General features: G+C 44.7%; 1 protein-coding gene across 8 annotated transcripts in view; it reads right to left on the bottom strand.

Moving 5' to 3' along the window:
* agrn (agrin) overlaps positions 1-9971 on the bottom strand; it is a 260122-nt gene extending 250151 nt beyond the window's left edge. For 4 of the 8 annotated variants that reach the window (XM_056421998.1, XM_056421996.1, XM_056422000.1 and 1 more), the window contains exons 1-2: positions 9332-9969; positions 7352-7613 (exon numbers count right to left, since the gene is read on the bottom strand). In XM_056421998.1, coding sequence (XP_056277973.1) covers positions 7352-7613; positions 9332-9535 — 466 coding nt within the window. In that variant the 5' untranslated portion in view covers positions 9536-9969. Of the gene's footprint in view, positions 1-7351; positions 7614-9331 lie in introns of all 8 variants that reach the window. The other 4 variants (XM_056421994.1, XM_056421995.1, XM_056421997.1 and 1 more) reach the window with 2 other exon arrangements.
* Between the last annotated feature and the right edge of the window lie 2946 nt (positions 9972-12917).

Here is a 12917-nt window from a genome sequence, read left to right as displayed (position 1 = left end):
TGCGTCTTCGTACCTGGGGAGAGGTGAATTATACGGTAGGTCGTCGGGCTCTGTTCCGGCTTGACAACGTCTTGTTGAGATTAAAAACACCAACAGGTGTGGTGGCGGAGCGTGATTATTTAAATTATAGGGAACAAGCTGTTTTATAGCGGAGGTGGACTACCCCCCCCCCACCTCCCCGCCCTGAAATAAACACTGCCTCATCAAAATCATTTCTCAGAGGCGACACAACAGATGGAATCAGCGTCAGAAATACACGAGGGCAAAGGGCAAAACTGCCCGTAAGAAATATAATTTTGCTCCTGATATCACTAGGAGGGGCAAGAAATGCCATAATTTCGCTAATTTAATTGCATTTAGTTTTTGTTCTTTGTTGTGTGTCATATCTGTATTGCCTGTACGAGGTAGGTACACATAAATATAATTTATTATAAAAAACATAGGCATAAGTTATAATTGTTAGTAGTTGTTTAAAAAAGGTAATAACAATAAATAACCACAAAGAAATAAGAATAATATTGAATATGATTGTCTGATTTCTGTTTGTTTTTTGTTCATAAAATCTAAGAAAGCACTTTAAATCTGTAGACTACTGCCTAATTGTGTTATTATTGCCATTCTTATGACAATTGCTCATCTACTGTAAGCTTAAATAAGTATTTTTATTTTGAAGAAAATTAAAATGTTAAGTTTAACCCTTGTGTTGCCTTAGGGTCATTTTGACCCGAATCAATATTACACCCTCCCCCCGCTTTAGGATTAATTTGACCCCATTCAATGTTTAATGTCGGTGTTCTTTCGGTAGTCAACAAACAAACATGAAGTGCCTCACACTTAAACTTGGAAAACAATATTAATTCTAATAATTTTCTGGAGGTTTTAATTGCTGGCGTCAAATTGAACCCAAAGGGTAAAATATGTTAGTAAATATAAAGGTAACAGGAGGGTGAAACATTGAATCGGGTCAAAATGACCCAAAGGCGGGGGGAGGGTGTAATATTGATTCGGGTCAAAATGACCCTAAGGCAACACAAGGGTTAAAAAAATGCTCCCAATTTCTTTTTAAATGCCCCCATAAAAAATAAGTAAATGTCCTACCCTGGATAGAATAATCCATATATAACCATGGATGTATTTATTGAGACAGGACCCCATTTAGGCCAAAACATAGCAGCACAAGACATATTAGGATCTCAGCTCAGATGGAAAGTAATAATAAATTAAACCCGGGAGTAATCCTGGACTGGCCTATCAACATACTCTCAACATCGCATGAGTGTTTTCCAGGGCTTTGAGTCACTGATTAACCACAGCTGTGAAGTGACCCGTGCATTTGTTTAGGGCTGCAACAACGAATCGATAAAATCGATAAAAATCGATTATTAAAATAGTTGGCAACGAATTTCATTATCGATTCGTTGTGTCGCGCGATTATTACGGCGCTCAATAAGTCACGGAGTATAAACAAAGTTGAGTTGAGCGCAGAGCGGCGCAGGAGAAACCAGAGCAGAGTGAGAGACTGAACGCTGCGTTGTGAGAGCCAATCAGCGCTGAGCTGCTCCTCTGTTGATGAATCTAATTGGCTGCTGCTGCTCACGTGGCGCTGGATGCGGAAGTCATTCACGTCGTCGGAGACATTCACGGAGCTGAGTGCGCCTCCGGGTGACGTTATGAACCCAGCCACCAGGGCGCTACATGTCACGACATGTGTGGCATTTCCACAAGAGTATAACGTAGAAAACGTGGTTATTTATTCCGTGGCGGATAGCGGAAAATATTTTTCCACGGAGAAAGGCAACGGAGATAAACCACGACTCGCTGTGAGCTGCGCGCGCAGACATTTAACGGAGCGAAGCAGCGCGTGAGCTCTGATCGCTCTTTTAATGAAGTATCGATACTAAAAATATGCTAAATCACATCGTTTTTAACGTACGGGTACTTTGTTAGTATCGCTACACCGTGCAGCGTGACAGCAGCAGATGTAGCGGACTAACATTCAAGCTAACCCAACTTCCCAAACGCTGTGGACATCTGAACGCTGATTGGCCGAGACGCGACACGTCCATCAAAGATGTTTTATTGCGAAGAGCACCACTTCACACTTTTTCCGCGTCTCACTGCAATCTCAACGGCAGCGGGCCGGGTGAAAAAAATAATAAATCGGAACGCGTCTCTGATATTGTTCAGGGGGCCACATGGGGACCACTGCTCAGGAGAGGAAAGCTGTCTGTCTGTTTGTGACGGGTTCATCACCATGGTGACCAGTGGATCTCCAGGACCTTTCCATGACTTTAAACCAAATTTCCATGATTAAACATTTTGTGAAAACTCTGTCTATACGTGACAAAGTGAGAAGATGTAGTATTTAAACTAACAATGAGAATTCCAAAGCATACCGTATACAGGACTGTCTCAGAAAATTAGAATATTGTGATAAAGTTCTTTATTTTCTGTAATGCAATTAAAAAAACAAAAATGTCATGCATTCTGGATTCATTACAAATCAACTGAAATATTGCAAGCCTTTTATTCTTTTAATATTGCTGATTATGCTTACAGCTTAAAAACTCTAAAATCCTATCTCATAAAATTTTAATATTTCCTCAGACCAAGTTAAAAAGATTTATAACAGCTGAGTGTTTGTCAAGGCTCAGGAAACCCTTGCAGGTGTTTCGAGTTAATTAGACAATTCAAGTGATTTGTTTAATACCCTACTAGTATACTTTTTCATGATATTCTAATATTTAGAGATAGGATATTTGAGTTTTCTTAAGCTGTAAGCAATATTAAAAGAATAAAAGGCTTGCAATATTTCAGTTGATTTGTAATGAATCCAGAATGCATGACATTTTTGTTTTTTTAATTGCATTACAGAAAATAAAGAACTTCATCACAATATTCTAATTTTCTGAGACAGTCCTGTATATACCGTGTAAATTAAAATTTGAATAAAACAAATTTGCATTAGTTTTCCAAATATTTTGGGATTTTATTTTTTTTCAATTACTTTTCTAGGCCTGCTAATAGCCATTTAAAAATTCCATGAATTTTCCAGGTTTTCCATGACCGTATGGACCCTGTTTTGAATAAAGGGTTGAAAATTAAAGTTTTTTTGTTTTTGTTATCCGATTAATCGATTAATCGATAGAATAATCAACCGATTAATCGATTATCAAAATAATCGTTAGTTGCAGCCCTACATTTGTTTCAGTAAGCCTTTAATTGTTCCCGAAACACGGGAGGCGACCGCCCCGTGTATGATTGGCATTTACGTGATGGAAAAAAGCAGATAGAAGAAGAAGAAGAAAAAAAACACACACACAAAAACGCTGCTCTCCATTTTGCCCTGATCATTCTGTCATTATCTCCTCAGCATATCGAGGAGGTGGGAATGGGGAGGAGGCGGCCGGGTAGGAGCTCGGGCAGGTAAAGGAATTCCTGCCGATGCCGAGTCTCCGCCTTGAACAAACACACTGGGGGGAGGGGGGGGGGGAACGACAAGAAAAAAAGCTCAACGTTTTTCCGTGAGGCCAAGTTTCATTCACTGAAGGAGTGCTGGAGAAAAAGAGTAAGGTGGAGAGGGCGGGCGGGGGGGGGGGCTCAAACAGACATCCCACCCCGAGGAGCATTCCACAGGACTGTCTGCTGGCCCATCATTAAGCGAGACCACCTGCTGGCAAATCAGGACCCCCATCATGTTCCCAGCAAGCCTGGCTAACCCCATTACCAGCGAGCCTCTGGACTGCTGTACACATCGATCATAAAGAGCCGGTGGTGTGTTGAGCAGTAAAAAACGCGACTCATTAACATCCCACGGGGACTTCTGAGTGTCCAACCGGCGGAGAGCACACTGGCCGCCCTCAGTCCGACGCATTGAAATAGATGCAGCACAAAGGGCACAAAGAAGAAGATCTTTGATGCAGCTGTTGCGTGACTATGCACTGATTTCTGACGGGTTCGTCTCTTCCCCCCCCCCCCCCTCTTGAAAAAAAAGAAAAAAGAGACGGATAAAAAAAGAGAAGGAATGAAGGCAGACTAAAGAAACAGCCCTTTGTTGCCGTTCTTCGCCGGGGTCTTGACGGAAAGACTCTGGCATCAAGTCACCGAGGGCTGAAACAAAAGCAGCTGATAAACACACCCGATAAGATCTCCTTGGACGCTCAACACTTCGCCATCAAGAGCGCTTCCTCTCTTCCAAAGCCCCAAAACATCGCGCACACACACAAACACACACACACACACATGGAGCGAGTGGCCAGGAGTAGAACGAGCGTGCAGCATGGCGCCTGGAGACGTCTACCTTCACGCGGCACTGGTCCAAACTCTAAACAAATATGCCACAGGAAACACAAGACCATGCGCGCTCCACACACACACACATATGTATATATATATATATATACAGGGTTTTTCCTGCATAGAGAAAATGTGGGCGCGCGCCTAAGCCGTTTTCCCGAACGCCTATGACAAATCCCAAGCGCCTAAGGCAAAACAAATTCTGCGATGGGAAAAAATAAATAAAAATGTGTTCATCACGTGCATGTCAGCGAATATGTTCTTAATAGTATGTTTCAAGTAGGCTACAGCCGAACCCTCGTTCTGTTTTGATCAATAGTAATCGAGTTGATAAGCGTGTCTTCTTGTCTGATCAATACGCAACTATGAGGTGCGCGAATGGACAGTCGCACAGACCGTGAATATTATTTTAAAAATTTGAGAGCACCGAAGACCCATTTTGACCCAGGAAAACCCCTGTATATATATATATATATATGAACACTCTTTGTGGGGTTATTTTCTTCGTTCTACATCGCTCATCTCACTTTTCTTTGGCGTCCCTCTCAAAACTCTTGGTGGCAGAAAGAACTCACACAAAGCCTTTTTTCCCCCTTTTTTTCCCTTTCTCATTACACCTCAAACAATGCGCCTCCCCGCCCTCTGCTCTCTGCCAGGCATTCCTGAGTCTATCCCAGCTATCGAAAATGTCAAGAATGAGGCGAAAGCAGAGGAGGGTACAATGAGTGCCGTGGCAGGTAGAGTCTTGTCCCACAGTCTCTGGGGGTGGTGGTTGCACCGAACGGATGGGATCTGACTTGACTCTCTTAATTAAAACTCAGCCCTGGAACAGGCCTAAGAGCTCATTCTATACCGGATGGAGGCATGCGAGTTGATTACAGAGGGGCCAAATCCAACCCCCCCCCCCAACAACAAAAACAAATACAGATTTAGTGGCGGGGCTGAACCTGACAATCAGTCCATAGGATGTTTCTTTTTGGACAGCCAGTGTCTACGAATCTCCAAAGCCTCCCGAGGGAAAAGTTCCTTCAGTTGTCTTTAACCCTCCTGTTACCTTGAGGGTCAATTTGACCCCATTCAATGTTTAATGTCGGTGTTCTTTGGGGTCAATTTGACCCCAGGCTGTTTTTCACTGTGTCAAACATATAAGAAATATCTACTTTTTTATATATTTAAAGGGCTATTTAGGTAGTCAACAAACAAACATAAAGTACCTCACACCTAAACTTGGGAAACAATATTCATTCTAAGAATTTTCTGGAGGTTTTAATTGCTGGGGTCAAATTGACCCCGAGGGTAAAATATGTTCGTAAATGTGAAGGTAACAGGAGGGTTAAACATCCTTTCTGTCTCGTTGGAGGTATTTCCTTCCAGCGATCCCTTCGCCTGTAAGGCGATATGAGAAAATCAGGTTGTGTGAAGTAAAACCCTCTTCAAGCACAAAGCCGCGAAAACAGAAAAGGGCACATTCTCTGTCAAGAGCCAAGAAACTCCCCTTCACCACAACAGGAGTCCAAAAGGAAGAAACGGAGGGGTGAATAAGAAGGTTAGCAGTGCAGTGTTTCGTGCCTGGACAGACAAACAGAAGAAGTTTTTATGTGCGTTGCCAAATGCAACTTAACACTGCAAACAAGCTCGATCCATTGGAACGTCCTGCCACCCAGAAATGTTCAGAGGGAAGTACCCAGAATGCCGACCCTGCGACTCCGCAGCACTGATTGCCCCAGAAAGCCTTCAGCGAGGTGATTCGTGCTCCGATTCATTTCCCCCCCGGTGCTCGCGGCCGCGTTGGATTCAAACTTTGAACGACTGCCAACGCTGTCAAGCACCAGTAAAAGTTAAACAGCAGCGAGCTCCCCGCTCGCCGGCAATGGGGGCAGAGGCTGCTACAGTCTCACAGTCACGGTAGATGCTGAGATTTATTAGTCATGGCTGTATGGTTCGTCTGACAAATTGCTTCTCAACCCCCCCTCAAAAAAGGTCTCGGAGGAATACATTTTGAAAAGAACTCCTCTTGTTCTCAAGTTCTGGCAATACTTAGGATAGAGTAAACGACAACGACATTTCAGTCACTGCACCCACCTTTTAACCCTCCTGTTACCTTTCGGGTCAATTTGACCCCATTCAATGTTTAACGTCGGTGTTCCTTGGGGTCAATTTGACCCCAGGCTGTTTTTCACTGTGTCAAACATATAAGAAATATCAACTTTTTTATATATTTAAAGGGCTATTTAGGTAGTCAACAAACAAACATAAAGTACCTCACACTTAAACTTGGGAAACAATATTAATTCTAATAATTTTCTGGAGGTTTTAATTGCTGGGGTCAAATTGACCCCGAGGGTAAAATATGTTAGTAAATGTGAAGGTAACAGGAGGGTTAAAAGCTTCTTGGTAACTTTTTTCTTTTAATCATATTTGTGCACGGGCAAATTTGACATGTCCCTTCATCGCCTCGCTTTGCTGTTGCGGTCCGTGTGCAGTGAAAGAATCATTTTGTCTTCTTTTACAGGGAATTTAAACGATGGGTCAGTTAGTTGTGTCGTGGGCACCTGCTTTGCCCCGTTAAGATCCCAACGACCGTGTTATGTGTATGCAGCTGTTTCACTTTCACCTCTGACTTCATAAAATGACACAGATACAAGGCGCAACGGTCGGGAATCAGCCCTGAACCAGTCAACCCGAGTTCCTCGAGGTGTTAATAAGACACATCCACCTCAAGGGAAAGGCTGGGCCGTTCACCATGGCAACAAAGCTCGGAAAATGACTCGGCTGTCCTCGTTTCGGGGAGTTCGGGGGAAACAGTGACGCCGTTGAGCCAGAGGCTATGCGATCTCTGTATGAAATCCTCGCTGCTTTAAGTGACTTACAATTACTGTGAGAAAGTGCAGCATAGATCCCACGCTACATATTCCTCACAGGCACAAAGTATAGATAAAGGTCAGAGAAAATGTCCTGAGCAACGATAGGCCCTGGTGAACTTTATCATTGTTATGATTACTCCCAACAGCATCAAAGGACGTCGGTCCCGATTCATTCCCAACGAGCTGCTTACCTTCCACGCAGTGCTCCACGTCCTCCAGGTTGCGGAGGGTAATCCTCATCAGACTCGAGTTGAGCATGAGTTCGTTCTTGTGTTCCGGGCCCATGGCCTCCAGGGCCGGGTTGAGAAAGAATATGCGCGTGTCGCCCGTGGCCACGCGGTTGTCGCAGATCCCGGGGTTGCCGAAGCCGCCGATCATCAGCTTGTTGCCGCCGTCCAGGAGGATTTCGCGGTTGACGTCGGACTTGCCTTTCAAGTAGCGCCACACCCTGACCTTTTGGGGCCGGACGACAAGAGAAAGACAAACAGCACAAACTTTATTTCATAGCATTCTGTCCACAAAACTAAAACAAGGAGATATTATGCACCGAGGTTCAGGCGAGCGTCCAGCGCTGGGAGGGGGGGGGGGTACTGCCACCTTAATCGAGGTTGCTACCTAAGCGTGTTTTTTTGGTGACGGTTAGGTGCTTATCTGACTTTCCTGTTTAAAAAAGAGAGAATGGTAATTACACGTTGGTGTATGCTCCTGTGTGAGCTGGGTTGTGTTGACTTGAGTCTTAGTTTTGGTTTTATTCATGCTGTGATTTTTTTTTTATTGAAAAAAATCAAAATGATATTGTCTGTCACTGTTTTATGTTGTATTGTCCGAAACTTTGTGTGACGTGCTACTGCTGCTGTCTTGGCCAGGACACTCTTGTAAAGGAGATTTTTAATCTCATTGAGGCATTTCCTGGTTAAATAAATTTTAAATAAATAAAATAACGCCCGCGCAACCCCAAGAAACCATCCCATGACAGTGATGACTTAATTACCGGACCCAAAAAAAATCCAGAACGCGCTCAGAACACCGCGAGCTTCGCCATGACCGTGCAGCAGAGTCAAAGTCCGCTTTGCTGCACGGTCACGGCGCGCAGCTCGCCCCCTTCTTTACCCCTCCATGCCGCCCTGCCTCATCTACTCCATCCACGCCATCTACTCCGCTGATTGGGGGGTGCTGAGGAGTGGAGCAGTGAGAGGGCTGACCGAGCACCACTCGTTTGTTCTTGACAGATTACAGAGCGGTCTACCGCAAGTCCACGATGATGCAAAAGTTTAGTTTCTCCAACGAGAATGCCGTTGGATTGAGGACGGCTGCATCCTGACTGGATGCGTGCTTATTTTAGAGACTTCCCTTTTCGTTTTTTTGTGATCCACCCGTCATTATGGTCCTGTGACACTAAGAGAACGGGACATTAGTACAGTTTGAAGTCCAACACACACACATGAACATGACTAATGACCGTGTAAGGCACGACTAATACACCTGTATTGCTTTGGGCACATCTTGCAGCACGTGTGCTCTTCACTGATGTGTTAGAAGTGTTTCTGTGGCAATTCATAGTTATGTTATTACATGATTATAGAAATTTTTATTTTTTTATTTTTTCTCTCAGAGGGACATCACTGTTATAGCAAGTCACACACACACACACACACATTCCCAGTTAGGGATGGCACATGTCAGCAATATAGAAATTGAGAACGCATCACCTTTTGAGGGGCCAGAGTAACCTTCCTACCGCAGCGTGTTCCGGGATGGTTACAAGGTCGCTCCGGCCTTCCCTGGCTGTGTAATTGGTGTGAGTGGAAATTTAAAAAATAACTAAAAATCATTTCTGAAGCAAATTCGCTGTCAGCGTTCATGCCAGACACTTTCTGGATGAATGAGTTTGTAAAAATATTTTTTCTCTTCTTTTTTTTTAAATTCTTATCAGGCATACTGTGGATGCCCCTTTGAGAATTGGTACTCGGTGCGTACCGCCGAGTAATGGCTTCCATCAGCTCCACGGGAGCAAAAGGCATTAGGCGTTAATGTGACTTCTAATAGTCCACTTAAAACCCCTGCGAGTAGTTTTTATTGCGAGGAAGCAGGTGCATGTGGTGGTTTTTTTCCGCCCCGAAGTCTCCGCTCCTTAAGCGGTACACGAGAAGCACGCGAGGAGGACCACGTACCTTGCAGGAGTAGGTGTTGTGCACCGGGTCCATGTTGATTATTTCGTCCACGGTGCCGGTCAAAACTATTTTGGCCTCCTCTTCCCGGTTCTCCAGGTCTCTCTCCGGGCAACTCGCGGCGCAGCGGTGCCCCAGAGCCACGAGCAGCAGCCCCGCCAGAAGCAGCGCCGTCCGGCCGGCCCCGAGTATGCGCTGGGGACCCATGACCACCACCGGAGATACGGACACAAATACAAGTTTACTTTTTTTGTTTTAAAAAAAAAATGTTTTTAATTTCACCGCCCGGCTCGCGCACGAGAATAAAACTCCAAACTCTTTTCGAATTGCGTTTTTGAAGGTAAAAAAAAAGAGTGTGTTGCTTCCTTTCCACAACTTCCCCCTGCGGACTACCGGTGTCTCTTCCCACTCCGCTGCCCTGCTCCCCGAATCTGCAGCCCGGCTCGAGAGAAAAAAAAGAAGAAAAAAATCCCTCTCTGCCGCCGCCGGCTGGGAGAAGCAGGAGGGAAGAGAGGAAGAAGAAGAAGAAGAAGAAAGGAGGAGGAGGAGGAAGGGGCAGGGATTCTGTCTCTCCAGGAATGCAACCGCGCTTCTCTCTCCCCCTCTCTTTCCCCCCCTCTCTCTCACTCTCTTTATCTCTCACACACGCACACGCAAAACACACGCGCGCGCACGCACACACTCGCCGTGACGCTCCCGGATTTGCATGCGATCTGAATTGCTGATGCCACAAGTGAGGAGGGTGATGGTGGGTGTTGGTGGTGTTTGGGGGAGGAGAGGGGGGGGGGGGAGCAGGCCAGCGCGCTGGGATGCCTGCAGAGAGAAGTGGCTGTCCAACGCCGCCCCCAGTCGGACAGACGGTGTCTGTACCTCCCGGGTCCCCGTATCAGAGCCCCCCCCCATGGATCTTGCAGACTAGTACCCCTATATAGCCTCCCTATAGACCTATTTAGATACTACTGATGGAAGACATGTCTCTCCGATAAGAAAATGTGTCATATGCAAGAATTTAAAAAATGATCACATAATTCCGCCATGTAATTTAGCATCTTTTAGCTCATTATTTTATTCACGCAGCCTGCAATTAACTGTATTCTCTCGGCTCACCCTCTCAACCTGCATTTCCAGCAGCTGTTTGCGGGGCTCTGATAGGCACCATGCAGCAGAGAGTTCGAGAATAGCTGGCGAACAAAGTGGAGCACTTAACAGCTTTTTTATTTTTATTTAAAGGAGTTGGTGGAGACCAAAACAAAGATAAAAGGAGAGTGGATAATGGACCAGAAACATGGCTCCCAGTGAAGGCTCTACTGCGTGTCATGGATGTGTAAACAGGCTTGTGTTAGCTGCCATAAACAACCTTATAAGGCAATCATATAATGTTCTGTTTACAGCTTGTCAAATCAATGAATGCAGTTTTTCAATCAGAATAGCACACTATAACATTTTCACTTGGACCTTACTGGCATCTTAAGTTTTTAAAGGGCTACAATTAGCATTAAACAACATCCCACCATTTTAAAACTCTGGCATTTTGCCCCCAAACTCAGATGTCGGAATTCAAAAGGATCCTTGAACGTGTCCTTGAGGGTGACACGGCTGTATATAATATCACTACAGTACAAGTTATCGGAGGCTAGCGCTGGTAGAGAACAACTAAGTCCACAGTTGTAACCTCTTTGAACATTTATTAAATATGGATCTCTGATTTTCAGTATTAACTATGTGGTTTGGGACAATGACGGAACATTCATGTGAAAGTGACGTCTACAGCTGTATAGGCGGATGCTCATGCTCTGTTGTATGTCATTAAAGATTCACCATGTATCGTTAAACTTCCCATGTTTCAATCGGTAAATGTTACCATATGGCTATTTTGTTCGAGCTCCTTTTTTAAGAACAGACAGTGTGTAAATTTCCACTCCTCACAGAAGCTGTAATTGTAACTACCCGTCTATTCCTGGGGAAATGACAGGCTTGGTTATGCACAGTTGGGAAGGAGGATATTTGCAGCAATTTTATTCAAGTAGGCCTCAGCTCTGACAGCTGAGTCAACCCAAACAGACAGTTGCCTTTCGAATGAAAAATAACGTCTTTCAGTACTTTTAATGTTGTTCATACAGATGAGGTGAGAATCAAATGTATTGCTTCTATGACAGGAGAACACACCCGCCACGCACCGCTCCTCCAGGCCGATACGTTGAAATAAATTCTAGTCAAACATAAATAATCTCCCAAATCAAGAAATGACATCATTTGTAATATGGCCTGCGTGTACTGCTCAACAGAACTTAAACGGCAGGCTGACTTTTTCAATTCAGTTCAGTTTATTTTGGATAGCCCAATATCACAAATTACGAATTTGCCTCAGAGGGCTTTAAAATATGTACACATACGACATCCCTGACCTTTGACCTCACATCAGATCAGGAAAAACTCCCAATAAATAGAAAAAAAACCTTTCACAGGGAAAAAAATGGAAGAAACCTTCCGGAGAGCAACAGAGGAGGATCCCTCTCCAGGATGGACAGAAGAATAGATGTCATGTGACCAGAAGGAATCATTACAGAGTTCCATAAACACATTCAATGAGTTTGACAGAGTGTTTGAATAGTTCCTAGTCAGCATAGTCCACGATCCAGAAGGGGGGGCGGGGTGCATCAGCAGGGCCATGGCAGGATGCCGGCCCACCAGGCAGGAGGCATCAGACAACATATTTACGTCGTCCTGAGCTCAGATAGTACGGAGACACAATGCATGCATTATTTGTCAAGAGGAAATAGATTAACACGCATTGTTATCACAGAAGCCCTTTGAAGGACCCCTGGAGGCTCTCGGACCCCTGAAGAGGGCTGATAGAACCACCTGAAGCCAGAACTGGACCTGGTTTCCTTCAATCTATCACCCCTTTTATAGACAAGGGCAGTGGAAAAACACATTGGCTACTGGTTTGATTGGGTCACCACAGGAAACCCGTACTGGCTTCACACCTTGGTCTGAACTCCACTCGCGTTCAAAAGTTCGGGGTCACCCAGACAATTTGGTGTTTTCCGTGAAAACTCACACTTTTATTCAACAGATTTTTATTTGAAATATTAATTTTGTTCTTCAAACTTGTCGCTCAAAGGAAGGCTAGTTGTATAGCTTCACACACCAGCATAACTGTTTTCAACTGTGCTTACATATTTGCACACAGGTTTTCTAACCATCCCTTAGTCTTCTAAGGCGATGAGCCATATAAGAACACTGCCCACCAGGCAGGAGGCATCAGACCCAGCCAGGTCCAATGGACTCACAAAGACTCCGGGGAGGAAGCAGACTTAATAATGTGCGATGGAGAGATGTAAATGTATCCATAATTAGAGAGAGAAGAGGAGAAAGGTGCTCAGTGTATCATATAACATCCCCCAGCAGCCTATAAGCCTATAGCAGCATCTCTAGGGGCGGGACCAGGTGAACCTGATTCAGCCCGAACTCTTAAGCAGCTAAAGAAAGCCGTTGTTTGCTAACTCCACCACATTAACGTCATCAATTTTGAGTTCGCAGCCAGAAAAAGAGAACAAAAGTTGGTTCATGCAGCAGTAGAACAACC

Source organism: Pseudoliparis swirei, chromosome 9 (genome assembly GCF_029220125.1).
Source record: "Pseudoliparis swirei isolate HS2019 ecotype Mariana Trench chromosome 9, NWPU_hadal_v1, whole genome shotgun sequence".
Taxonomy (NCBI): Eukaryota; Metazoa; Chordata; class Actinopteri; order Perciformes; family Liparidae; genus Pseudoliparis; species Pseudoliparis swirei.
The sequence above is the reverse complement of the archived record's forward strand: the minus strand, read 5'-3'. Positions and strand labels throughout refer to the sequence as shown.